The following is a 27,745-nucleotide window of genomic DNA, read 5'->3' as shown; positions in this document are numbered from 1 at the left end:
AACAGTAAAGGAATTTAACAAATACCAAGGACTCTCTGGCTGTGTACAAGGTCACTAATACCCTCAGCCTCACTGGCTTAGGAATAAAGGTTCTCCTGAGCCCCAGAATCCCCCTCATAGTCTCTGGCTGTGTACAAGGTCACTAATACCCTCAGCCTCACTGGCTTAGGCATAAAGGTTCTCCTGAGCCCCAGAAGCCCCCTCGTACTCTCTCCCAATAACATTTTGTCCACATTGTGGGACCCGTTTACGATTAGTCATTACGTACATCAGATACCTTAAAGATCCTTATCACTTTCATTGTGATATGATTTCCTCATAGATTTGATTTTGAGGAAATAAATCAGCATTTCCTTCCACATGAATTATCATACACAAGGGCAGGTCACAAAAGAAATCGGCCCTAAACAGATAAGTGGTATACTGAGTTTCTAAGTATCAAAACAATGAGGTATAAATTTGTTGTGAAATCCGGTCGGCCCATCAAGGCGTCTTTAAGCCTCATCAGACACAGCTTACTGTGTCCTCTTGGCCTAAAACCCCTTATATGAATTGTCTATTAAGCGAAATTTCCAAAACTAAAATACACCAAATCTCAGGGGTGCACTGAAGGACTTTAAGTTAGGCACAATTTGCCAATACCAGGCATTTTCCATCTTAAAAACATCAATCATGTTTTTCCTGTAGGCCGTATTTAAACAAACCTAATCATGCTGATCCCTCATACACACCTGGACCAAACACAAAAGTCTGGGATATCAAATACAGAGTAATTAAAATCCACTTAATGACATATCAGTTATTTGCATAACCTGCTTATTTACATAACCTGCTTATTTGCATAAAATTCACATGACCTGATTTTTACTTCTTTGTGTTTTTACTCTGGGTATTTGCACAGACATTTACACTGAACTCCACTTATCTGCAACTGATCTACATGATTCTATAAAATGTGCTTTCACTTTAAAAACATCCATAAATCAATTCATTATGATCCTGTTTGGTTTGACTGGTTAAGTACACATCAACATATATAATGTAGTCCTGATCCAGTCTGTATTAGAAGACACTGATCTCTATTACAGAATAATCATTGATTAAAACATTTAACATGAGGCACAAAGGGCCTGAATTGATCACATGGCCAGTTGAGAATTATGGCAAAAATTACTATTTCCAATTTTTTTTTTTTTTGCCTGTAATATGTTGGTGATGTTTAGGAAAAGGTATACAATCTAACAGAAGTGATATGATTCATTGATGTATAGGAGAATCATAGTGTAAGGGTTTTGCATAGACGCATTGTCCAAATCAGCCGATGTATTGAAATACCATAAATTACCTCTGTGGATATTGTTATTAAATATAACATAATCAATGTGAAACCCATTGCATATATGCAGCAATGTGAAGCATGTTGATGATCCTGTGTAGTATACATAGTGTACATAAATAGGTCATATCTTTTATATATTTCTCAATGGTGACCTTGCAAATAGGCCAAGGTCATTTGTATGCTGAATCTTTATAGCACTCTACTGGTAAAATATCATAAATTTGGGTGATCTCGAAGATCATTGAAGTTTTTAACATATCTATCACTTGTGACCTTGAAAATATATGTCAAGGTCATTTATATGAGGAAATTTCATAGCAATCCATAGCAGAAACCAACTGGTAAAAGATTAGAGCCCTGGGTCATTTAGAACTTCAAAAGAAGATTCACAAATGTCTTTTTTAGTATTTCAACCATGTGACATTGAAAATAGGTCAAGGTCACTTAAATGAGGAAACTTTATACTAGTCTGCCCTAGTTACCTGCTGGCAAAATATCATCACTATGGGCTTTCTGGAACTTGAGAATAATATTCTGAAGGTTTTTTTTTTAAATTAGCCCTGCAACCTTGAAAATAGGTCAAGGTCATTTACATGAGGAAATTTCACAGCACTCAATTGCAGAAACCTAATAGATAAAGCCGAGTGCCCTGGATCTTTTAGAACTTGAGAAGAAGATTAACAAATGAGTTTTTAACCCTTTCGCGCATGTGGCCTTGAAAATAAGTCAAGGTTATTTATATGAGGAAAATTTAAACCACTGTGTCCTAGGTACCTGAAAGAGAACCATGATCGTGCAACCAAATTACAAAATGGCCACTGTTACTTCTGTGTCAAATATTAAATGAGCTTGAAAAATCACAACAATATGTCTACTTCCCTAACTTAACACCCCACCTATTTCCGGCTGGCACCAACGAAACTAGAGAAGTTAAAAATACTTTTTTCAAGATGGAAGCCATCTTGGATTTTGAAAAGATCTGAAAATAACAATACTTGACTAGGACCATCTTATAACCATTTAAGGTAAATTTGAGCTGAAACCTTCTGATTGAATTTTAAAAAAATTACATACAACACAGGACAAGAGACGAAGCACAATGGCTATATGTCACCCTGAAACTTCAGGCTATGTTATCTAAGGAAAACTGGTCTAGTGATTATTGAGGCTTCATTTAGGCAGGGATACACACACTGGTTTCCAAATAAGGCACAAACTAAAAAGTCAGCACTTTGTTACATACCATGAATGGAAGATTTCAGACAAATGCAAATATTTTTTTTTGTTTTCAGATTGAAAACGTTTTAATCTGATTGCACTGTCAACTTTATTATCAAATATAATGCATATTAATGTTGTATTCTACTCTGAAATTGCCATATTCATCAGATATAAAGCATATTAATGTTTTCTTACTCTGAAACTGCCATCTTTTTGGGATTTTATTTTTAATTTTTGACAACAACATGTTCATTTCATCTCAACTAGCCAGGGAAAACTGTTACATACTAGGAACAGGAAGCTATAGGTAAAATTTGCTGTATCAACATTCCTGTACCACTACAGAATGCACATTACCATTGATACTGTTACTGTACCAACCTAATACAATGAATTCATGACATTCTAAAGCCACTCAACATTTAGTGTAATAACACAACCCCAGCACCCTAACCATCTCTTCTTCAGAAACTGAAAGGTGAGAACCAATCCTAATAGATTGCTCTTCGCACAAAAAAGATTATAGCCCAATAACCACTAATGCATAGAATAATTTTACACTCAATCTTAGAAGCCATATTCACAGATTCACAGACATTCCGATTTCTCCGCAATGTAATTTGAACCACAAAGTGATAAGAAAACACAAATGTCTTAATAACTTTGCTTTAGTAACGGAAAAAATCCATTCCTTAAGTCTCTGGTGGATATTTATACAAAGTTGTTTCAAGATTTGTCAATATTGAATTCCTTGTGGTGCTATAAACAATTGTACATTTTTGTTGGTATGCCCGCCTGTTTCATGTAACGTTTTACAAGCATCACATGAATAATTCAAGCGATGCAGTTTTACATAAATTAGGACAAGTTTCTGGTTCACTGTGACTCGGCTTCTTCCTGTGGTAACGAGAAACAGGAAGAGAAGCAGATCGTCCTCATGATCACAAGCCAGTTTCATTATGTACATATATATATACCTATCACTCCAAGGTTTTAATGATTTTTCTCTGACAAAACATCTTTTCTAGATAAAAGGATACATTTATGCATTCATCTTAACTGAGAATTTTTTTTTTTTATTGACAAAATATTCATTTGATCGTTTTCTCTTCAGATATTGAACGGACAACCTCATCGAGCATGAAATAAAGATACTACACAAATATGTTTATATTGTGCTTCCTCAATTAGCTTTATTTAGTTTCACCGTATTTTACAGAGTGTAAGCCCATATTAAGATCCGAGATGATGGCCGAAATTTTCCCTATTGCATAGGCTTAATGAAACAAGAGGTCCAATGGGCCTGTATCACTCATCTACTTCTGAAGTGACTTTGATTTTGTTCTGGATCGTTTATGCATATACTAAGCTGATTACCACTATATTCAAATATCAGAGCAGGCAAGGTACTGTAGCACCTACATTTTTTTTTTTTTTTTTTTTTTCGTTTCTTTAATTTCAATCAATTTTAACCTCTCTACTACATCACAATCACAAAAGGTATATGAACAAGCTTATCATTATTAAGATGTTTTGATTCATGTATTTGATATTTGAAAGAAAATTCGGAATTTAAAAATTACACGGAAAAAATTCAAACAATCATATGTTCAGGATTTAATTATCAAAATTTTACAAAATAGTCTACTTTTGCTTTTGGATATGTATAAAGGGATCATACAGGCACTGACTATCTATATTTCTGGTTAGATAAAATGTCCAATAATATAAAAAAATATTCTTGATATAACCATGACAAAATAAACCATGAAAATTATATAAATACATTACAAAACAGTTAGTGCTACTACGCTACAGAAACTTAAAATAAAATTCAACCTGTAAGGTAGGAATGTGTCAACCATATATACAAGGATATTTTGTTACAAACATGTTTGTCCTAGGATACCAAGGAAAAGAATACACAAATGAAATGATCATCCAAACAAGCTGTTTGGGGCCATGGTGACTAAAATCAAGCTGTCATTTACTAAAAATTCAAAAAATCTATTGAAATGTCATCTGCACACAAGTAAAATGCAATTGGACAGGGACTGTAAGCAGTTCGTAATGTTTCTATTTTAAGGCCCACACCCTCATGCGCAAATATTTGCATCGGCAAATACGTTCTCATCGCAGGTCAATGTTCTACCAAAGAAAACTAAAATGGTTTTCATTTCATGTTGAAGAACTATTCAAACTATTTAAATCTTGGAAAAACACCGTTATCCACAATTGTCACTTTTTTGTTACAATTGTAACTGTGATGTGGTTTATTAATATATATACAACAGCATAAGAATTATTAAGAAGTTTCAACAATTCTCCTGCAGATGTTTAATGTATAGGAGTAAGATACATTGAGGATATCTAACAGTGTCTTCAGTAATACCAAATATATTTCACGAGTGGGGCTAATATTTTGATATTTTTCACGAGTGCGCAGCACGAGTGAAAAATATCAAAATATTAGCCACACGAGTGAAATATATTTGGTATTACTGAAGACACTGTTAGATATTCTGTTTATTACATTTTTTATCAACGAAAACCCTACCCCGTATGCTAAGTAGGACTACAGCGATAATTTGTAAACAAAAACAGTAGTTTCCCCTGTCCAGGTGCTGACATATATGTCAGGCTTTCTGATTGGTCAATTATTTTGGTATTTTCTAATCTTTAATTTGATTGGTCAAATCAGCAAAAGTGATATTTTTCACTAGTGAAAAATATCACTTTTATAGAATGAATAATTTTTGATATTTCACTGGTAAAAATGTAATAAATTTGTATGTGCCACTTATTTTTCAGAAACCAGCAAAACTAGTGAATACTGTTACCTTGTAAGAGATTAATAAATTTATTTTCTAAAAGTGTCCTTTATTATGTTGGTTTATTTTAAAGTTCATTTACATTCATTACTGCTCAAAACAACAACATAAAACAGAGATCCCAGAGAGATCTTGACGGCGACCATTGAATGATCTTTATAGGTTCCATGTCAAATTGATCTTCTCTCTATTTTTCCCTTCCTCTTACTAATCTGTGTAAATTGAGAAACATCCCTCCAGATTGTTTTCAGATTGGTCCCAAAATGCAATACGAGGGACCAAGGACAACCCACATATGTAATTTTAGAAAGATTCCTTCAATACTTTCTGAGAAATAGCGATAACAAACTTCAATAGTCAAAATCCAAGATGGCTGCCTATCGGCCAAGTTGTTTTCTGATCAATCCCAAAATGCAATATGCACAACTTGGGATCAAGGGGAACCAACATATGATATTTCAGAAAGATCACTTCAGTACTTTCTGAGAAATAGCGATAACAAACTTCAATTGTCAAAATCCAAGATGGCTGCCTGTCGGCAATGTTGTTTCCGACTGGTCCTAAAATGAAATATGCATAACAAGGGACTTGGGCAACCCACATATGAAATTTCAGAATGATCACTTCAGTACTTTCTGAGAAATAGTGATAACAAACTTCAATTGTCAAAATCCAAGATGGCTGCCTGTCGGCCATGTTGTTTTCCTACTGGTTCCAAAATGAAATACGCATAACTAAGGAACAAGGGGGAACCAACATATGAAATTTGAGAAAGATCACTTCAGCACTTTCTGAGAAATAGCGATAACAACAATTGTTTAGGGAGGGACAGACGGATGGACGGACCACAGACCACGGACCACGGACGCAGGGCGATTTGAAAACATGCTACTAAACACCTAATTTGTCATCTGGGAAGAATAAAGGGAGATAAATCATTTGAAGTTTTTTCTTTGGGATAAATATTGTTATTGTATAGGTTTAATGCCATATAAGAGCACATGGGTACTCGGAAGACAGTAACCCTCTGACATTTACAGACCTCTGGGGAGCCCCCACCTGGGGAATTGCCGCCTTTTTACACCCGGAATCCTATGTCATTCTATTTTCAGTAGGAGTGTATATTTTTCATTTTTCAAATCTCAAGACCCCACACTTTATTCTCGTATATAGAAAGCACCCATTTCATATGTTATTTACTCAGGAAAACAGTTACAAACGTAAGAAACCTAAGAAACACATTTTCCTCAGGGACTAGGTTCAGGTGAAACACCAGCTGATTGGCTGATTTAGTTGAAACAAGAGATCCCAGAGGGATCTTGGCGCCCACCATTGAATGATCTTCATAGGTTCCATGTCAGATTGATCTTTTCTCTTTTTTTCCTTTCCTCTTACTAATCTGTATAAATTGAGATCCCTTCAGTACTTTCTCAGAAATAGCGATAACAAACTTCAATTGTCAAAATCCAAGAAGGCTGCCTGTCGGCCATGTTGTTTTCCGATTGGTCCCAAAATGCAATATGTATAACTAGGCACCAAGGGGAACCTACATATGAAATTTGAGGAAGATCCCTTCAGTACTTTCTCAGAAAATAGCGATAACAAACTTCAGTGGTCAAAATCCAAGATGGCTGCCTGTCGGCCATGTTGTTTTCCGATCAGTCCCAAAATGCAATATGCATATAACTAGGCACCAAGGGGAACCTACATATGAAATTTGAGAAAGATCCCTTCAGTACTTTCTCAGAAATAGCGATAACAAGAATTGTTTACGGACGGACGGACAGAGGGACAAACGGACAGACGGACGGACGGACGGACCACGGACCACAGACGCAAGGCGATTTGAAAAATAATGAGATTTTAAAACAATTGGGGACAGTATTTCACACATCCACTTACTTCCCTTACGATACATGTACACTTTTGAATTGATCACATGATAATGAACCACATTATTGATTGTATGATTAGATGTAAGTATAAACTATAAGTATACAAACATGTTATGTAATGAAGATTAGAAATCTTCATCATGCTGATTCTACATGTCGACACAAAATAATACAGAAATAGTTTCCAGTGGTAGGACAGAAATACCGCCAATGAATCAGACAAATTTATTACACGTCAAAGACACCAGGACAGTTCTGTAACGTACTGTACATAAAAATGTTAAACAGGTGTGAACAGTATGTTTCTGTTGATATATTTCATTATAAAGTATATATTTGAAGAAAAAAGACAATTCCTCATCCTTATGTACATTTTAAATATTTTGATACTTGTTAAAACCTTAACCATCATGTACATGTATGTCACAACAGTTCAAGTCATTATAATTAAGCATTTTTATGTCAGTTTTTTATTTCTATAACTACTAACTTCCAGTATGATTTAAGTCTATGAAACCATGATAAAAAGAAATTGGACACTTATGAAATAGGTCATATAAGCATGCCATTCATTAGGAATAAAGATTATTTTGTTAACACTTGAGACACATGATGATGTACAGGTAATTCTGATCGTGTGCCTGGCTACCTTCACAACCTTCAGCTGTTTATTCACACCTGTTGCAGTATCTTAATCCCCTACACTCCTCATGCCCCTGTGAATGTTGACCGGTAGAAACACCTGAGTTGATACAGGTGTCATACTTAATACCCAACACTCCTCATGCCCCTGACAATGTTGACCGGTAGAAACACCTGAGTTGATACAGGTGTCATACTTAATACCCAACACTCCTCATGCCCTTGTGAACTGAAACGTTGACCGGTTGAAACACTCGAGTTGATACACATTCCATACTTAATACCCTACACTCATCATGCCCCTGCGAGTCTTGACCGGTTGAAACACCTGAGTTGATACAGGTGCCATATTTAATCCTCCCCTTCATTCGTCATACCCCTGTGCATGTTGATCAGTTGAAACACCTGAGTTAATACACGTGCCGTACCTAATCCCCTACACTCAGGTGGCACTTTTCACTCTGGAGGTAAATGACGACCATAGCACTTGAAGCATACTGTATATGTAACATACAGACTGTCTGAATGCCTACATAACAAAGGTTCTGTTCAAGGTGAACATATGTTTCAGAATGTAGATTTCAATACCCTTGGGTAAGAAATCTTCCAATATATATAAAGTTTAAATCTCCCTTACCTTGTCCCGGATTTCCTGTGACAGGTCTTCACACTGGTCCAGTGGAATCCCTTCCATATATTCTGTTGTTATTACCTCCCCTGTACTTAATTCATCAATAACTGCAGGGACAAGAAACTGTGGCTCGTTCCTCACCAGCTCTCTACAACAGATAGTACAGGTAATGGTTACATAATTATAATGATAACGGATATTGCTAAAGCAATACATGCCCCCTGGGTCTCTATTAGAGATTTTAGCTTAATTGACCCCTGTGACCTTGAATGTATATCTAGATCATTATTTTGAACACACCTGATAGCCCTTCACCCCAGCAATGCTACAATCCTAATGTCAAGTCAATGGGCCTCTTGGTTATTTGAATGGAAATTTGACAATGGATGCTGCACCAAGGCATAACATAAGGGCCAGGTGAGCTAAAAACAAGAGGCCCAGAGGGCCTGCATCACTCACAAGGATATTTTAGGGTGAGGGTTTTTTGTTGTCTCTCCCATCAATGGTTCATATCAAGTATGGACCACAATCTTATCATTCTTCAAGAAGAGGAAAGATTTGAATTTATTTCATTTTTAATATTTCCAATATTGAGCCCCCAAGGAAGCCACATCCTCCACTTATACAACAGATAATCTACGTACCTAAATCTGCGAGCACACCTCGCCTCCCTGAGATAATCCACCTCCCATTTCAACTCGGTCCTTGCAACTTCAATCACACTGTCTATATATACACCTGTCAATCAAATAAACAGAAAATTAAACAAATATCCATGCAACACATTATAACCAGAAGACAAGAGGCCAAGAAGGTCTGCATTGTTCACTTGGATATGGCAGTAAATATGGGGAAACAGTCTACATTTCCACAAAAGAAGGATTTTGAAGAAATTGCTATATTTCCCCTTGTTATTGGGCCCTGCCAATATATTATTCCTCAGATTTACTATCACAGCCCTCACACCTTGACAGCCATATTCCTCATTATTATACCTTTACGTTTTTTTCTCTAAACAAAAGTAATGTGATAATTTGACTATCAGCCTCAAGAGGATTGCGCATGTGTTTCTAGGACTATCACACAGTGTGACAGTTCGAAAAAACTGTCACACGGCGAACTGTCACATCCCTGCCGCAACGTCGTCAGAACGTTTGAAAGACACAACGACATGCAAGTGCTTAATTGACACAGATTGTTTGTTGTTGCAGATGGTAGCCTAATATTTTGTTTTCTCTCGTGAAACTGTCAAACATGGATCAACACATGCATTTTCAAAACACCACAGACGTAGAGATCGAGTCATTATTAACGGATAGAGATAGTCAAAACACTAAAAGGATCATACAAACGTCTGTCAAGTTAATGGAGGACTATATAGCAGATTCTCATACCAGCACAAACATCCTATATAGAGAAAAAAAAACGTAAAGGTATAATAAAGCAGTTATCAAATGGGGTAATTCGGGCAATAGTAATTTTGTCAGCCCCTCATCAGCAACGGTTGCCCTCGGGCTAAAGCCCTCGTGCAACAGTTGTTGTTTCGGGGCTGACAAAATTACTATCGCCCTCATACCCATTTGATAATTGTATACTATCACACCCCTCAAATCTACTGACACACCCTCACATTAACAGCTACTGGGTTCAGCTCACCTTTGGGTATGATGTTGAACATGTTCAGAACGCCCATTAGGGAACGGATATCACTGTCTATACACTGGGCAACTCCTGGGAACTGTGAATAAAATGTTAAAGAAACAATGAAATAAAAACTTTCATAGCAGGGCATACATTTAAACAAACTTGGCAGTCCTTCACCATAGCCCTGCCCTTTAAGCCTCTTTAAAGACATAGCAAATGATTCATATGACATCATTTAACTAAAACTCATTTTCAATCAATAACAAAAGCGATTAATATAAGTTGATACAACATGTATCCAAATGTTGAAGAGTAAATAAAGTTGATCATTTTATTAAGAAACATTTTCCAGCCTCTTTTTAGACTACCAACAAAAAGTATGCAAAAGGGGGATTCTAGTCAACACATCTAACACATTGAATGAAACTCCAAATTGTCTCAGATATTATCATAGTTGTTTTATAATTGTGTGAAGTTTGATCAAAATCCCCCTGGGAATGAAGCTGCAAAAGCCCTGAAAATGATTTTCTAAAAATAGTAACTGTGACCTTGACCCAACCTCCCTGAACCATGAAAATCAAACTTGTCGGTTATAATGATCCTCTAAAATTGAGTGAAATTTGATCAAAATTCCTCAAGCAAAGAAGTCACTAAAGTAATGACAAAAATCTGTTACATATGTATGTACAGACAGGGAAGAAAATCAGTCATATATCAAATATCATCCATATTTCCTTCACAAGGTTGTGCAAACTCGGCATCAAGGTGTAATTTGCCTGAGTTTTTGTTCATAATGAATAATCAAATCAGCCTAACATTTTATCTTAATTGTCAGAACGACTCCCTGATGACATCCGCTTTTAAGTAATATGATATTTACACTCAGTCCTATAATATTTACAAAAACAAAGGAAAACAGTTTTGTATGACTTGCTCCACAGGAGACCAATCCGTAACATTAACGAAATCATTTCTTTGTTTTTTCTTATATTTCACAGGTAGAAATTTAATAATTTTAGAAACACAAGCTACCTGAACTTTCATGGCCACCTTCCTGTTGTCCTTCATCACACCACGGTGTACCTGTCCTATGGAAGCAGACGCAAATGGCTTCTCCTCAAGGTCAACTAGATCTTGCCAGTCTTGACCAAAGCTCTTAGTGACTGCTTTCTGTAAAATATTATCAGTTTAAAAGATGCAACCTCAACCTCTCCCTATTTGACCCCCAAATAACCTCCCCTCCCCCTATTTGACCCCCAAACAACCTCCCCTCCCCCTATTTGACCCCCAAACAACCTCCCCTCCCCCTATTTGACCCCCAAACAACCTCCCCTTCCCCATTTGACCCCCAAACAACCTCCCCTTCCCCCATTTGACCCCCAAACAACTTCCCTTCCCCATTTGACCCCCAAACAACCTCCCCTCTCCCTATTTGACCCCAAACAACCTCCCCTTCCCCCATTTGACCCCTAAACAACTTCCCTTCCCCATTTGACCCAAAAACAACCTCCCCTCCCCCTATTTGACCCCCATACAACCCCCCCCCCCCCCCCCCCTCCTTCATTAGACCCCCAACCTCCCCTCCCCCTATTTGACCCCCAAAAAACCTACCCTCCCCCTATTTGACCCATCTGTGCTTTTTTGAATTATAAGTTAAACAGTCCAGTCATTATAGTCATATGTCCCTGGCAGTTGAAAGTAATACCCAATCCACAGACTCACTAAAATTTCCATGTGATGTACAAACTGACATCTTAATTTGTATGTCTTTTCTACATATACTTTGTATAGTTTAATTGACATATTCATCAAAGTGATGTTCATGATGTTCAATGGATTCTGAAGATCAGAAGTTAATCCTGATAGACATTTGCTACAGTAGGATCAAGAATTTGAAGAACGAGCATCTGGAGACCGGAAGCTCGACTTGAAGTTGATAAAATAGATTCTTTTCATTTATTTATTTTACAAGGGATTGCTGGGTTGTATTCTGGAATCTGTATTTTGTATGCACACATGGCTTTCTGTCTACTCCAGTTTAATCCCCATTACATAAGAATGTGAACTGGATTAACATTGCTAGTCATATGGTTCCCTAAATGCAGGTGGATGGGTGTGTTAGTGCAAAATAATTTGATTGTTTATGCTGATTTAAAATGCCCTTCCCACCACTGAGATTGAAATAAATTGAACACCCTCCCAAAGAATGGACCAGGAACTGCACATAACTTTTATTTATGAGATATCTTATATAAAGTATATAAGATATCTCATAAAAGATACAAGATATCTTATATAATATATAAGATATCTTATAAAGAAAAGTTTATAAGATATCTTATAACAAACGAGACTCGTGAGACCGGCAAAACATAAAAGTTCGAGAACGACTGTTCCCTTTGTAAGGTAAATTCCGTTTTGTTGGAAGACACGTGGAACATTCACAATCAACCCTCTGTCGCGATCACGATCAGCTTGGCACGGTGCAGCTGTCGTGTTCGAGCTAATATGAACATATGGCAATTATAAATCTGTTTTAAACCATTTTATGTAGATTCAGCTTCATCTCGGCTCTATCTCAAATTAAAATCTCGTTCTTTATCAGATATCTTATAATCGAATTATATAAGATATCTTATGTAATTTCATATATAAGATATCTTATATAATATATAAGATATCCCATATTATATATAAGTTATCTTATAAAATATATAAGATATCTTATTTAATTTTCTTTATAAGATATCTTATATATTATATAAGATATCTTATACCTTTTATGAGATATCTTATATTATATAAGATATCTTATAAAGAAAATTAAATAAGATATCTCATTTAATATATAAGATATCTTATCAAGTTTAAAAGATATCTTATATAATTTGGTAAAATCCTGGATCAACGTTGCTCCTTGAATAAATGACAACTTGGCTTGCCACAGTTCACACTTAAATCTTAGCGACACCAAATGGTGTTAAGAGAATTCCAAGTTTTTATATAGTATTGCACTTTTGCCCTACACCAGACATGGTGTCAGGGCCAGAGGAAACTCGGGCTAGGAAAACAATTATCTTTAAAAGATGAAATTTGAAATAAAGTTGCTGACATGATTGTTGATACATTCAAGAGTGAGTGATTATTTTTGAATTTAGAACTACTAATATCAAAGTTACCCATTGATCAAACACTGGAACTTCAGATTATTTTTACCTAGAACTGTATCTTAGGTCATTCATTTGAACAAATTTGGTAGCCCTTCACTCCAGCATGCTACAGACCCAATCTCAGGTCTCTGGGCTAATTTGTTATTGAAGAGAAGTCATTGAAAGATTTTCACCTATTTGACACCTATATCCTTGAATGTAGGCCAAGGTTATTCATTTGAATAAACATGGTAGCCATTCACCCCTGCATGCTACAGACCCAATCTCAGGTCTCTGGCCCTCTTTATCATTGAGATGATTCAGAAGTTCTTTGAAGGAAAACTTGACTCCGAACCGAGGCATAGGCTCACTTCCTCTTCAAGCAGGTGAAAATGAAGTACTTATCATTTGTTTACCTCTTAGAATGTTTATGTTTATAAATTAAACAACAGGTCCATGGGGCCTGTATCACTCACCTGGATATTTCAGTAATTATGGCAAAGCACTCTCAAGTTATACTGCAAGTACTTTTCTTATTTTGGAATCTACCTCTCAGTATCATTTATTACTGTCAGCTCTTTTCTTTAACTTTTTCGGTACTCATAATAACTTTAAAGCTGTAGAAAAATTCTACCGTATCCTTCATGACATCGGAGACATCGCGGTAAACATGCCTTCATTCATTTGTGAAAAGTGAAAGACAGATGACGGACAGACAGACAGCCAGATACAGGACAAACAAACACAGGACAGACAAAGAGTTTAATATTTCAAGTTCAGAATGAATGAACTCAAAATTGTTCCTCACCATCATCTGTGCTGTGGGCATAATGTCCGCCCCTTGTCTGACGCGGTCAAATATCTTCTGTATCTCCGGAGGAACAACAGCAGAATCTACAATACAAAGTACACACTCATGCATGATTCTGATCTCACTGGATATTAACAGTACTAGGGCCATACTGCCTTAAGTTGTGTGTGCTTTATTATTTTACTTAATGTTGGACTAACAAGAGATCCAAAAGGTATATCAGTGCCCACCAATGGATGATCTTTAATTGTCTTATAACAGACTGACCTTTTCTTTACTTTTCCCTTCCTTCTTCTCTTCCTCTTAATCATTTGATAACAAGGGGAACAAACTTTCGGAGAAATATCAATCCAACATATAAAATCCAATAAAACCATGGTTGCTTGCTTTCCGGTTCAGTCTCAAACCTGAGCATGCACAACTAGGCCAAAAGAAATATGAAATCTAAACTTACTTTCTATCTAAGAAATATTTATAACAAGCTGCAAATGTAACATGGGAACATACACATTTAAGTTTGAGAAATATTTTTCCAGTACTTCTCAATAACAATCCTAAGTTAAATTCCAGGATTGCTGGTGGTTATATTGTTTTACTGATTAGATTCAAAATAAATTGGGTACAACTCTCTCTGAACCTAGTGTATAATCTTATCTACCTTTGACACCAATCATCTGTCCCAGTTTGAGAGTAGATCATCCCGCGACACAATTTTGAGAGTGGATCTCCCCACGACACAATGTATTATCAGACCTACCTTGTACACTGATCATCTGTCCGAGTTTCAGATTGGATCTCCTCGCGACACAATGTATAATCAGACTTACCTTTGACACCAATCATCTGTCCCAGTTTAATAGTGGATCTCCCTGCGACACAATGTATTATCATTCCTACCTTTGACACCAATCATCTGTCCCTGTTTGAGGGTGGATCTCCCCGCGACACAATGTATTATCATTCCTACCTTTGACACCAATCATCTGTCCCAGTTTAATAGTGGATCTCCCTGCGACACAATGTATTATCATTCCTACCTTTGACACCAATCATCTGTCCCTGTTTAATAGTGGATCTCCCTGCGACACAATGTATTATCATTCCTACCTTTGACACCAATCATCTGTCCCTGTTTGAGGGTGGATCTCCCCGCGACACAATGTATTATCAGACCTACCTTGTACACTGATCATCTGTCCGAGTTTGAGAGCAGCTCCCCTCGCCCTACACAGTGTATTGACAACCCTCTCAGCATTGGCTTCATTGATGAAAATACCAGTAGTGTTGGAATCTAAAAATCATAACAAGACTTGTTAGAGGACAAAATACTCTAAAATATTCTATAAAATATCTAAACAAGAGATCCCAGAGGGATCTTGGCGCCCACCATTGAATGATCTTTATAGGTTCCATGTCAGATTGATCTTTTCTCTACTTTTCCCTTCTTCTAAGTCTTACTAATCTGTGTAAATTCAGAAACAGCCCTCTAGATCTAGTACTTTTCAAACAAGGGGAACCTATATATAAAATTTAAGATTTAGCGATAATGGCTGTCTGTCGGCCATGTTGTTTTCCGATTGGTCCCAAAATGCAATACCAGGGACCAAGGGGAACCTACATATGAAATTTGAGAAAGATCCCTTCAGTACCTTCTGTACAATAGCGATAACAAACTTCAATTTTCAAAATACAAGATGGCTGCCTGTCAGCCAGGTTGTTTTCTGACTGGTCTCAAAATCCAATATGTATAACTAGGCACAGAGGGCAACCTACAAATGAAATTCAGAAAGATCCTTTCAGCAATTTCTGATAAATAGCGATAACAAATTTCAATTATCAAAATCAAAGATGGCTGCCTGTCGGCCATGTTGTTTTCCGATTGGTCTCAAAATGCAATATGCATAACTAGGCACCAAGGGGAGCCTACATATGAAATTTGAGAAAGATCCCTTCAGTACTTTCTCAGAAATAGCGATAACAAACTTCAATTGTCAAAATCCAAGATGGCTGCCTGGCGGCCATGTTGTTTTCCGATTGGTCTCAAAATGCAATATGCATAACTAGGCACCAAGGGGAGCCTACATATGAAATTTGAGAAAGATCCCTTCAGTACTTTCTCAGAAATAGCGATAACAAACTTCAATTGTCAAAATCCAAGATGGCTGCCTGGCGGCCATGTTGTTTTCCGATTGGTCTCAAAATGCAATATGCATAACTAGGCACCAAGGGGAGCCTACATATGAAATTTGAGAAAGATCCCTTCAGTACTTTCTCAGAAATAGCGATAACAAACTTCAATTGTCAAAATCCAAGATGGCTGCCTGTTGGCCATGTTGTTTTCCGATTGGTCTCAAAATGCAATTTGCATAACTAGGCACCAAGGGGAGCCTACATATGAAATTTGAGAAAGATCCCTTCAGTACTTTCTCAGAAATAGCGATAACAAACTTCAATTGTCAAAATCCAAGATGGCTGCCTGTCGGCCATGTTGTTTTCCGATTGGTCTCAAAATGCAATATGCATAACTAGGCACCAAGGGGAACCCACATATGAAATTTGAGAAAGATCCCTTCAGTACTTTCTGAGGATTAGCGATAACAAGAATTGTTTACGGACGGACGGACGGACGGACGGACCACGGACCACGGACACAGGGCGATTTGAATAGCCCACCATCTGATGATGGTGGGCTAAAAACAGAAATGAAAATACTGGTATTAACTGATTTGTTAGCTTTAATTAGTGTTATTTAAACTTAAATATCTCCCCTACTAAGAACCAGGGTCTTAGTTAGAGATCCACTTTCAAGATTTGAACCCAAATGAACTTGACCTTTCACCAAGTGACCTGGATCTCTGGTCTGTTGGCGCCTTGGTTAATTTCTACCAATATCATATAGTGTCATAAAACATTCATCAGTGAAAAGATACTATGATTCGTCATGTCATTAAATATTCATTAGTGAAAAGATACTTTGATTTGTCATGTCTTAAATATTCATCAATAACAAGAAATCCCACAATGGAAGGATCTTTATTGGTTCTATGTTAGACTAATCTTTTCTCTACTTGTTTACAAGGAGAACATACATATGAAATCTAGTAGAGATCTATGAAGAACTTTCTGTGAATTAGAAATAGAAATGCTTAACTTCCACTGTAAGCCATTTTGTTTCCTGCATCAGACTCACATCACATGAGCACAACTAGGGACCAAGGGAAACCTACCCGTGACATTTGAGACAAGGTGAACCTACATTAACAGTTGGAGAAAAATCCTTCTAGTTTTTCTCAAACAAGAGACCCAAAAGGGCCTGTATCCTTCAACTGGATTTTGAAGAGTTTGCTATATTTCCCATATTGGGCCCCATCCCTCAAGACCCTAAGGGGCCAGACTCATCGACCATTTATACCAACTTGGTTCCCTTTAACCCATGGGTGCTTCAAACCAAATATGGACAAAACTTATTTAAAAGAATTTGTGACATTGTCCCTATTGGGGCCCACTCCTCAGGCCCCTTGGGGCCAAGACCTAGCCTTTAAAAGAAATTGGTTCCCCTACACCAAAGGATGCTTCAGACCAAATTGTGAAATAAGAACAAAATCCTTTCATTCCAACAGAAGAACGAGTATTCTAAAGAATTTGCTATATTTCCCCAGGCCACTCAGGCCCCTTAGACCCAACATTTATACATTAACAGTCAATGAAAACATTATAGTGTTGGGCCAGAAGTATTAACATCAGAGTTGGCAACTTCGCTCAGTACTACACACACCTGTCAGGTTGGCCAAATTACTTACAGGTAGTTCAAAAACGGGGAAGTAATAAAATTAATATTTCTTCCTAAAATCACTAAATAATGTGCTCAACTATTCACATACAGTGGAACTTCGTTAACTCGAAGTCGACGGGACCACGAAAAAACTTCGAGTTATCCGAGTGTTCGAATTAAGCGAGTTATCGTTTTTGGTGAAAAGTTTGGTCAATATTTGTCAACATTATATAATCATTATAACTTCGCTCTGTCGCTCATCAGTTTAGTGTGAAGACTGGTCAATACATGTAAATATATATGCAATGTTTCGTTATGTCACTTGTAATTTGGTGTAGTTTTGCCGATATACAGTCACGATAAAGTTTCTTTCACTTAGTCACTTCAATAACGATCTGATGTGCAAGTCATGTTTGCAAAAGGTAAACGATAAAACGGAATTCGACAAAATAACAAGTTATTAATGTCAAAACAAATAACCGTTTAAGTTTAACACAGATTGCATACAAAACGTAACAGAACCATTACCTTTTATTGGACATATATAAAATACTGTTTGATCGGCCTACTTACTTTTTATTGATAACCACGCCATTTCCATACATGTATTAGCACCAGAAGTTGGGCTGCGCATGTGCGTATAAAATGTTACTGTAACTGAGTTGGCGTTTTATCCGATTTAATAGACAGCACTGACCGTTACAGTTGTACTCTGAACACCTCGGCAGTAATTACGCTATTGTTTCAGCAGTTTAAAGATTTAATAGGCGCCGGTGACTGTGTCATTTCTACACCTGTAAAAACATCAGCCGGGTAGATCTACCGGTGTGTCAGAGATTAGTTCCGCTTGAGCGAACGGGTAGATGAGTTGTTGACTATCGTGTGTACTGATATCGGCGACCGCCTTGGGAAATTACCTGATGTAAGTAAAGCAGTACTTTTTATCACCAAGACTTGTTGTTATAAGATTCAACCGACAAATTCTTTTATGAATTTATGAAACACTTATAATATAGCATGTAGATTAGTAGTGCCGATATGTTCAGTATTACAAACGGAATTTAGCTCTTAAAAAATGTCGGCGTTTGCCACCGATCGACGAAAATTATACTTCGAGTTATTCGAACATTTCAAGTAGGATTTTTATTGTTGGGACCAAATTTTTACTTCGTATTATCCGAGTTTTTCGAGTTATCCGAATTCAAATTTTCCGAGTTTTTTTTACTAAGATAAAGAGAGAATTCGGCCGGGACCGGCGAGGTACTTCGAGTTAAGCGGGGTATTCGAGTTATCCGAGTTCGAGTTAACGAAGTTCCACTGTATATCACTTCCACACATTCAATGACAGACTATTTTCCACACAGTCACATTAAATCATATGAAATTCACAAAGTCAACCTCCTTGGTTTACAACACGTCCGGTCTCTACGACATCACATAACTTTTTCAAGATTCTTTACCTATACTGCAGTAAATCTTAAATATCACTAATTTTAGATCAAAATTTGTCTCTGTCAGGGAGAGTGCGGTCATTGTAAACATCATGAATGACCACCACCACCAACAGATGCACTAGTTTTGTCAATTTTATAAAACAAACTATCTGATTTAATCATATTGTCACTGATCCATGATACAGACATTTAATATCAGTAATTATCGGGTTAAATTGAATGAAAAAATAGGATGCTGATGTTTTGGAATATCTATCGCCCACTGATTGCAAACAAAGTTTAAGAATATTCAACAAAAGTTTGTAAGCAACTTGTGTTTAATCTATGACAATATTTCTGATATCCAAGACCTTAATCCTTCCAGTACTTCTTGAGAATAAGCAATAACAAACTTCAACTCTTCTTAAACAAAGATGGCTGTCTGGTGGCCATTTTTTTCTGGATCAGACACAAAATCAAATGTTTGCCAAATTGTTTACCACGGATTTCTAAATCAAAAATTTATAACCAAAAGTTTCAAACACAGAACCAATATCAAGTCAAATCCAGCAGCCATCTGTGTTTTCTGATCATACTCAAAATCAAATACGAACAACTAGAGACAAAGGTGAACCAACATATAAGTTTTGAGAAAGATCCACGCAGAACTTTTTGAGAAATAATCAAAACTTCAACTGTCAAAATTCAAAATTGGTGCCTTCTGGCCATTTTGTTATCCAATTATTCCAGAAATTCAATATGCACAACAAGAGACCAAGGGGAACCTACACATACAAAATATGAAAGATCCATGAAGAACTTTCAAAGAAATAGTGATAGCAATGAATGTTTAGGGACAGATATAGCTATACAGATCATGGACGATTCGTGATTTAAATAGCCAACCATCATTCTTGATGAGCTAAAAATAAGCTGAAACAATTTCATGATGGCTGAGTTATCAGATGAAAGACATTGGGATAATGTATAAAATGAATCACCAAAGTTATATGTGTTGATAAGGGTTAAAATCAATTCTATACTGACCATCAGGTTTGGACAGACCCAGTTTCCTCTTGCCCACTTCTCCTATTGTACCAGCCAATAGTCCCACTGCCAGCCCTGTCAAATGATGAAAATATCAATTAGTCAAATTCAAGAAAATATTATAATCAAGGCAAATGCAAGTTGGACATAAAGTTGGTAGTAACACTATGAGAACAAGATTGTCATATATACAGTTTCATACAAGAGGCCCAAGGGGCATGCATCAATCACCTAATTCTAATACAACTATAAAGTTGATCTAAGTAACTTGAGCAGATACTTAACTGATTACCACTTTATTGAAAATAGCACCATAGGCTAGGTTAATTCATTTCAATCAATTTTGTAATCCTTCATTCCAGCATACTACTGGCCCAATATCAGGGCTCCAAGCCTCTAGGTCATTGACATTTGACCCCGTGACCTTGAATGTAGGTCTAGGTCATTCATTTGAACAAACTTGGTAGCCCTTCACCCAAGCATGCTACTGACCTAATATCAGTTAACTGGACTTCTGTCTATAATGATCAATTTTGATATTCCCCATGAGTTTATACTATATAACAACCCTCTATATAGCGACCACCTCTCTAATGCATCCTGTGATTTTGGAACAGCATTCACCTGTTGGCCTTCTTAAACCGATAAATTTCTATCAGCCATATATATATCCTGCTCTTGTTTTAGTCTATAAGAGTTGCCTCCCCTTAATCTGCTCTTAGCAATTCATTCAGAACTAACTTTACCTTACTTCAGGATCTATCAATGTTGTGTATCACTCACCTGTGTGCTGCTGTAATTGGAGCCATGCCATGTTTTTTTACAATAATTACTCACCTCAAGGCTTTTAGTACTTTAACAATAATTATGATGCAAAGGTGTCACTTCATTCATGATTTCTCAATAATATAGATCGATTTAGAAATTAAGATATCTGACTCTTGGTAAGAGAGTAGAAGCCTTACACTAACTCAATAATTGATGAAGTTGGTTGTCTACACCTGCATGTGCTACATCAAAGGAGTTACCTTTCTATAATCAAAAGAGTTATCCTTCCTTTACGGTATGCAACATTTTGTATCAAGCTGGAGAGAATTACCAATGTTTTGCCAATCCATTGATATCCAGCAGAAGAGCAGACGCCATCAATGAACTATTTATACTGATCGGTGTTTTATAGCCTGATAGGTACATTTAATAACAAAATGGCAACTTATTCCCTTGTGATGATTTCGTTTTATAACACAATTTGGAATATTTCTAGCATTTATCATAAAAACTAAAAATCCCTTAATCCTATTCCAGAATAAACAAGTGGCCAATGGGCCTTAATAGTCAACCGAGTCCTGAAATATTTCAGTTAATTTGACCCTTTTTGACCCCACCCATCAGCCTCAGAGGGGTTACTCAGGGTCAACGTGATTCCCATCAAACTGCCATCCCATATTCATAAATCAAACCAATCTTGTATTATTTCAACATTATTTCAAGGATATGTTAAAAAATTATGCAAAAAAAAGTGGAATGCAATCAGTTTATGCCAAACACATAGGCAATGCCATACCATAATACTCCCATCAAAATTCAACATTGTCTTCTGACTTACCATCAAATGTTTCTGAGGGGTTAAATTGTTGCCCATATATTTTGCTCAAAGCATAATGTTATTGTTACATTTAACACATTATCAAAATGTTATTTTGTTAGATAGAGATGGGATCTTTCTTTGTTAATGAACAGCTGCCTGATTGTACATTCTGATCTGTCACTGACCTCCATAGCTGGACAATCTGCTGACCATGTTAGCTGGAACTTTTCTCTCTCTGGCTGAGGGTCGCAGCTAGAACACAAATAACAAAGTCAGTATTCTCTCTCTAGCTGAGGGTCGCAGTTAGAACACAAATAACAAAGTCAGTAATCTCTCTCTGGCTGAGGGTCGCAGCTAGAACACAAATAACAAAGTCAGTAATCTCTCTCTGGCTGAGGGTCGCAGCTAGAACACAAATAACAAAGTCAGTATTCTCTCTCTGGCTGAGGGTCGCAGCTAGAACACAAATAACAAAGTCAGTATTCTCTCTGGCTGAGGGTCGCAGCTACAACACAAATAACCAAGTCAGTATTCTCTCTCTGGCTGAGGGTCGCAGCTACAACACAAATAACAAAGTCAGTATTCTCTCTCTGGCTGAGGGTCGCAGCTACAACACAAATAACAAAGTCAGTAATCTCTCTCTGGCTGAGGGTCGCAGCTACAACACAAATAACAAAGTCAGTATTCTCTCTCTGGCTGAGGGTCGCAGCTACAACACAAATAACAAAGTCAGTATTCTCTCTCTGGCTGAGGGTCGCAGCTACAACACAAATAACAAAGTCAGTATTCTCTCTCTGGCTGAGGGTCGCAGCTACAACACAAATAACAAAGTCAGTATTCTCTCTCTGGCTGAGGGTCGCAGCTAGAACACAAATAACAAAGTCAGTATTCTCTCTCTGGCCGAGGGTCGCAGCTAGAACACAAATAACAAAGTCAGTATTCTCTCTCTGACCGAGGGTCGCAGCTAGAACACAAATAACAAAGTCAGTATTCTCTCTCTGGCTGAGGGTCGCAGCTACAACACAAATAACAAAGTCAGTAATCTCTCTCTGGCTGAGGGTCGCAGCTAGAACACAAATAACAAAGTCAGTATTCTCTCTCTGGCTGAGGGTCGCAGCTAGAACACAAATAACAAAGTCAGTATTCTCTCTCTGGCTGAGGGTCGCAGCTAGAACACAAATAACAAAGTCAGTATTCTCTCTCTGGCTGAGGGTCGCAGCTACAACACAAATAATGGCAGTTATCTCTCTCTAGCTGATGTTATATTTAGACCAAATGAAAAACAAATTTCGTCATGAGACCTAGAAGACAAACTTCTTCCTAAACTACACTGAATGGACGTTGGTTCTTTGGGGATTTCCCCACTTTAATTCAAATTTTGTCACTGAACACCTTGCTTGATTCCATGCAACTTTGCTTCAAAATGTCATAACAACTTAACAGTTAAGAAATTCAAAATTTGACCTTGATGTTTGACCAAATAACCTTAACCATTGGTCGGTTGATAACTTGTCTGATTGTGACCAACTTTGCTTCATAATGTCATAACAAAATGTTAACCAGTTTAGAAATATAAATCTGACCTTGAACTTTGACCCAATGACTTTGAGCTTTAGTCAGTTGACACCTTGCTGTATTGTGACCAACTTTGCTTCATAATGTCATAACAAAATGTTAACCAGTTTAGAAATTAAAATCTGACCTTGAACTTTGACCCAATGACTTTGAGCTTTTAAATTTGGTCAGTTAATACTTTGCATTGTGACCACGGGGAACATTCATATGAAATTTGAAAAAGATCCATTAAAAACTTATGAGAAAAAGCAGTAATTTCAACCTGTCAAATTAAAGTTCAAAATGGCTGCATGTCAATTACTTTGTTTCTGACCAGTCTCCAAATTCAATACGCACATCTAGGGAACCTACATATGAAATTTGAGAAAAATCTATTCAGTACTTTTTGAGAAGTAGCAGTTAGAAGAATTGTTTATGGATAGACGGATGACCGGACTAACTACTAACACAGATGAAAGGTGATATGAAAAGCCATCCATCTGATGATGATGGGGAGCTGATGATGATGGGCTAAAAAAAATTATCATCACACTTCATTCAAGCTATGTTATTTACAAAACAAAAAGTAGATAGAAATACCATTTCTCCTTTTTTTCTCAAATTAAGACATTTATTAATGTACCTTTTGTTCAGGTGCCTTGGTCACAGGTTTCTTTGGAGTGGATGTTTTCTGGATGGGTGTAGGCTTGCTAATGGGTTGCTCCAGAGTTGATGTAGATGGAGGTGGAGTCACGTTTTGTTTAGTCGAACTTGTGTCAAAGCTCGCTGTAGTACTACTCATTATATTTTGAGTTGAGTCTATGTGGGAGCTTTTATCTGTTTTTGAAGTAACAATGTCTTCAATAATTTTCTGAACTGGTCTAGATGGTGTGTCAACAAAATTATGCTCAAGGTTTTGAATTGGAGATGTGTCAGTTTCCATGGCAGCAGATTGTTCATTCACAGTGGTATCTCCAAGCTTCAGACCATGACTAGCCATCTCTTCTTCTAGCTGGGATGTAACACTCTCATCAAATCCAATGGTCTCGTTTTCAACAAGAACCTCTGGGTCAAAAGGGTACAGGTTGTTCTGACGGTGGAATCTGGCTCTGACTTCGGACAGTGTCCACCAAAATTGACACCTGACTCGCCATAAGTCCTACCTTGTCCCGCATTGAATTCTGAAACAACATTTCGATTTGAACAAGATTTATCATCATAAGAATACCAGATAGCTCTGCAGGTATATTAATTTTTAATCCTTTTCAACCAATTGGAGGCCTTCATTTTTTCCATAGAGAGGAACACTGTTAAATTGTTTTGCTCACAATCCCTTGAAAATCCCAGCAACCAATTTTTTTTTTATTTTTCAGATTTATATTGGATAATTTGACTGTGCCCTCTACCTCCAATCCCACAGACATAGTATTTACAGCTGCGCCAAGTCACAACAGTGGGGTCCTAGGTCCCATAATGACCCTGTTGTTCGGGATGATTCGTATACCCAACAACTTTCCTGATTTAGTCAGGAATTTTCCAATTTCAGCCTTCTAATTGCCCAGTCTCCTGATAATATTGATCAACAAGAGATCCTAGAGAGATCTTAGTGCCCACCATTGAATGATCTTTTTCAGTCCTATGAAAGATCTTTTCTCTATTTTTCCTTCTTTCCCCTCTTCCTCCAAGTCATTTGGTAACATGGGGAACCTACATAGAATGTCTAAGAAAGATCTAAGAAATACTTTCTGAAATGTTAAAATAAAAAATTTCAATATCCATGATGACCGCCTGTGAGCCATTTTGTTTTTCTGATCAGAATCAAAATTGAAAGGGCACAATCAGACACCAAAGGGAACCTACATGTGAAATTTGATCCTTCCAATACTTCTGAAGAAATAGCGATAACAGGGATTGTTTACGGACGGACAGATGGATGACTGATGGACGACCAATGACACTACAGGGTGACACTGATTAGGTTCAAATGCATGCATCATAATTTTACAGATTACCAAAGCAAATTTTAAAGAAATCTGCAGAAAAATGTTGGAGATCTCAAGACAATTTTCAATTACATACAAAGAAATACAGAAAGGGAACTAAATATTGCGAAATGTGTTGAATCAAAATGCTGCTCAGGAGAACACTGCCATATATATATCATGATTACTAAGCCGGGTAGCCCATCATCTTTCAAGGAAATTAGCTGAAAATTGTAGGAGGACCAAAATCAACACCAGACAGACAGAAAATGTCATATCACAATAATCCAGTCAAATTTTGAGATCACAATAATAGATTTTTATAAGAAAACTCTGATAGAGCAGACGGCTCATTCCAGTGAATGTTTTTACAGTTCATCAATCTACACGTATACCAGTTACAATGTATATATGTAATGGTCACTCACCTTGATGTCACCCTGGCCTGGTGATGACCTCACTTACTTGGTCCTCCACTTTATTGACCATTTGACCAGCTGCAGATTTGAAGGTGGAATTGTACCACACTTGTTGCCACTTGGACCGCTGAGTAGCAGACATTGCCTGACCGATCTTTTCCACCCCTCGCAGGAACCCGACCAAGTCTCGTGACATGATGGCTGGTTGTCACCTGTGATAGTTAAGTTCCACAGCGATAAGATAACTAACTCTTATTCCAATACTCATTTTCTTAATTGATACACTAAAAAATTGGTGAAGTAAGCCTTCAGGAATCACATCTCCAATAAAATGAACAACAGGTCCTAGACTGTAAGCTAATCCCTATCTAATACTCTGCCACTACCCATTACCTGCAAACATGGCAAGCAAGCAAAAGTCACTTATTCTTTTGGAAAATAGCACTTTATTGTATTTTCTATCCCTCAAAATCCTTAAATACATTGTACCAATTTTAATTGCTCCTGCACGCTGGTCATACATGAACACTAATGTAAAGTTTTGTTGAATTCAGCCTACAGTTTTCGAGAAACATATACAAATGTATTGGAAAACAAATTTCAACTATCAAAATTCAAAATGGCCGTCTGTCGGCCATCTTGTTTTCCGATCAGTCTCAGAATTGCACAACTAGCTAGCTATATAGGGCCCAAGGGTAATATTAACATACATATGGCATTTGTTGTTTATTTTAAGTACAGTCATGTGCATGTGCAGGACAGACACCGGATGAAGAGCGATTTAGGTCTTGCCATCTGATCATAATGAACTGGAGTAAAAACAACAAGTCCACTGTAAACTTTGTTGGGGGGCTAATTAATTACAGTTTTATTAATTATTCAAAAGTTCATAACCATTCCCAGGAAGTTTTAGGTGTCGGTTTTGCGCATACATGCATTTTTATCAAAAAAAAATCTGCGTCACCTAGGTATCTATCTATAAATAGCTTTTATAGCGAGTTATAAAATATAAACATGTGCCCAACCTGACGGTAATGTCGACAGTGAATTATTTAGTATTCAACATTAACACTTTATTTTACCATATTCAAATCAGAATTTATTATTTGTCATGAAATAGAAATTAAGACTGAAACACTTATGCAATAATAATCGTCTGTACATTACTGGATCGTTACGCAAATCCTAGGTACACTGATGTAACAGTGAAGGTGAACGTTAGGTCGGTTGCGTAAGCCGATGTCGGCACCACACATAAATCGTACTTACAGTTTGTTGGTGTGCTGAGTTCAGGGCTGCCAGGAGGCCTACAGTCTATAGTAAATAGTAAATGGATTAGATTAACTGTTAACTAAACATAGTTTCACTGCATGGTGGAAATAAACGTCTATGATAAACTCCTCTCTATACACATTCAGCGTGACAGTGCTGAGATGATTGCGACGGGATTTTCCAGCTGAGAGTACTGTAGAAGTCTCGTACGCTTGTCCCAACCCCAAGCCGTTTCATTTTAGGTGCTTCAGTACACTTGTGCCGAGTAAGATTTGAGAAATAACCAAACGGTTTGTAATCAGTGATGAACCCCTTTACAAATGTTTTGATGTGGTTAATAGATAGTTACAGAAACATTAAAAACAGACATTTGAATTTTTTTTGAGAAAATTTGAGAAAAGTTTACTAGCCGATGAACGTTTGGCCTGAAATAAGTCTACACGGGTTAGCCACACGCTTACCTAGCTATGTACGGTTAACTCACACGCCTTTTTCGTGTGTAACGTAAAACTAAA

General features: G+C 37.0%; 1 protein-coding gene across 1 annotated transcript in view; it reads right to left on the bottom strand.

Moving 5' to 3' along the window:
- Window positions 1–27,428, bottom strand: part of LOC117322923 (atypical kinase COQ8A, mitochondrial-like) — a 78,981-nt gene extending 51,553 nt beyond the window's left edge. Inside the window, exons 1-11 of the mRNA XM_033877888.1 lie at window positions 27,228–27,428; window positions 25,968–26,170; window positions 24,201–24,738; window positions 22,189–22,255; window positions 20,416–20,490; window positions 15,341–15,454; window positions 14,161–14,246; window positions 11,236–11,373; window positions 10,216–10,297; window positions 9,204–9,297; window positions 8,566–8,707 (exon numbers count right to left, since the gene is read on the bottom strand). Of these exons, the coding sequence (XP_033733779.1) occupies window positions 8,566–8,707; window positions 9,204–9,297; window positions 10,216–10,297; window positions 11,236–11,373; window positions 14,161–14,246; window positions 15,341–15,454; window positions 20,416–20,490; window positions 22,189–22,255; window positions 24,201–24,557 (1,155 nt within the window). The 5' untranslated portion in view covers window positions 24,558–24,738; window positions 25,968–26,170; window positions 27,228–27,428. The remainder of the gene's footprint in view (window positions 1–8,565; window positions 8,708–9,203; window positions 9,298–10,215; window positions 10,298–11,235; window positions 11,374–14,160; window positions 14,247–15,340; window positions 15,455–20,415; window positions 20,491–22,188; window positions 22,256–24,200; window positions 24,739–25,967; window positions 26,171–27,227) is intronic.
- Between the last annotated feature and the right edge of the window lie 317 nt (window positions 27,429–27,745).

Source organism: Pecten maximus, chromosome 3 (genome assembly GCF_902652985.1).
Source record: "Pecten maximus chromosome 3, xPecMax1.1, whole genome shotgun sequence".
In the NCBI taxonomy this organism is placed as follows: domain Eukaryota; kingdom Metazoa; phylum Mollusca; class Bivalvia; order Pectinida; family Pectinidae; genus Pecten; species Pecten maximus.
The sequence above is the reverse complement of the archived record's forward strand: the minus strand, read 5'-3'. Positions and strand labels throughout refer to the sequence as shown.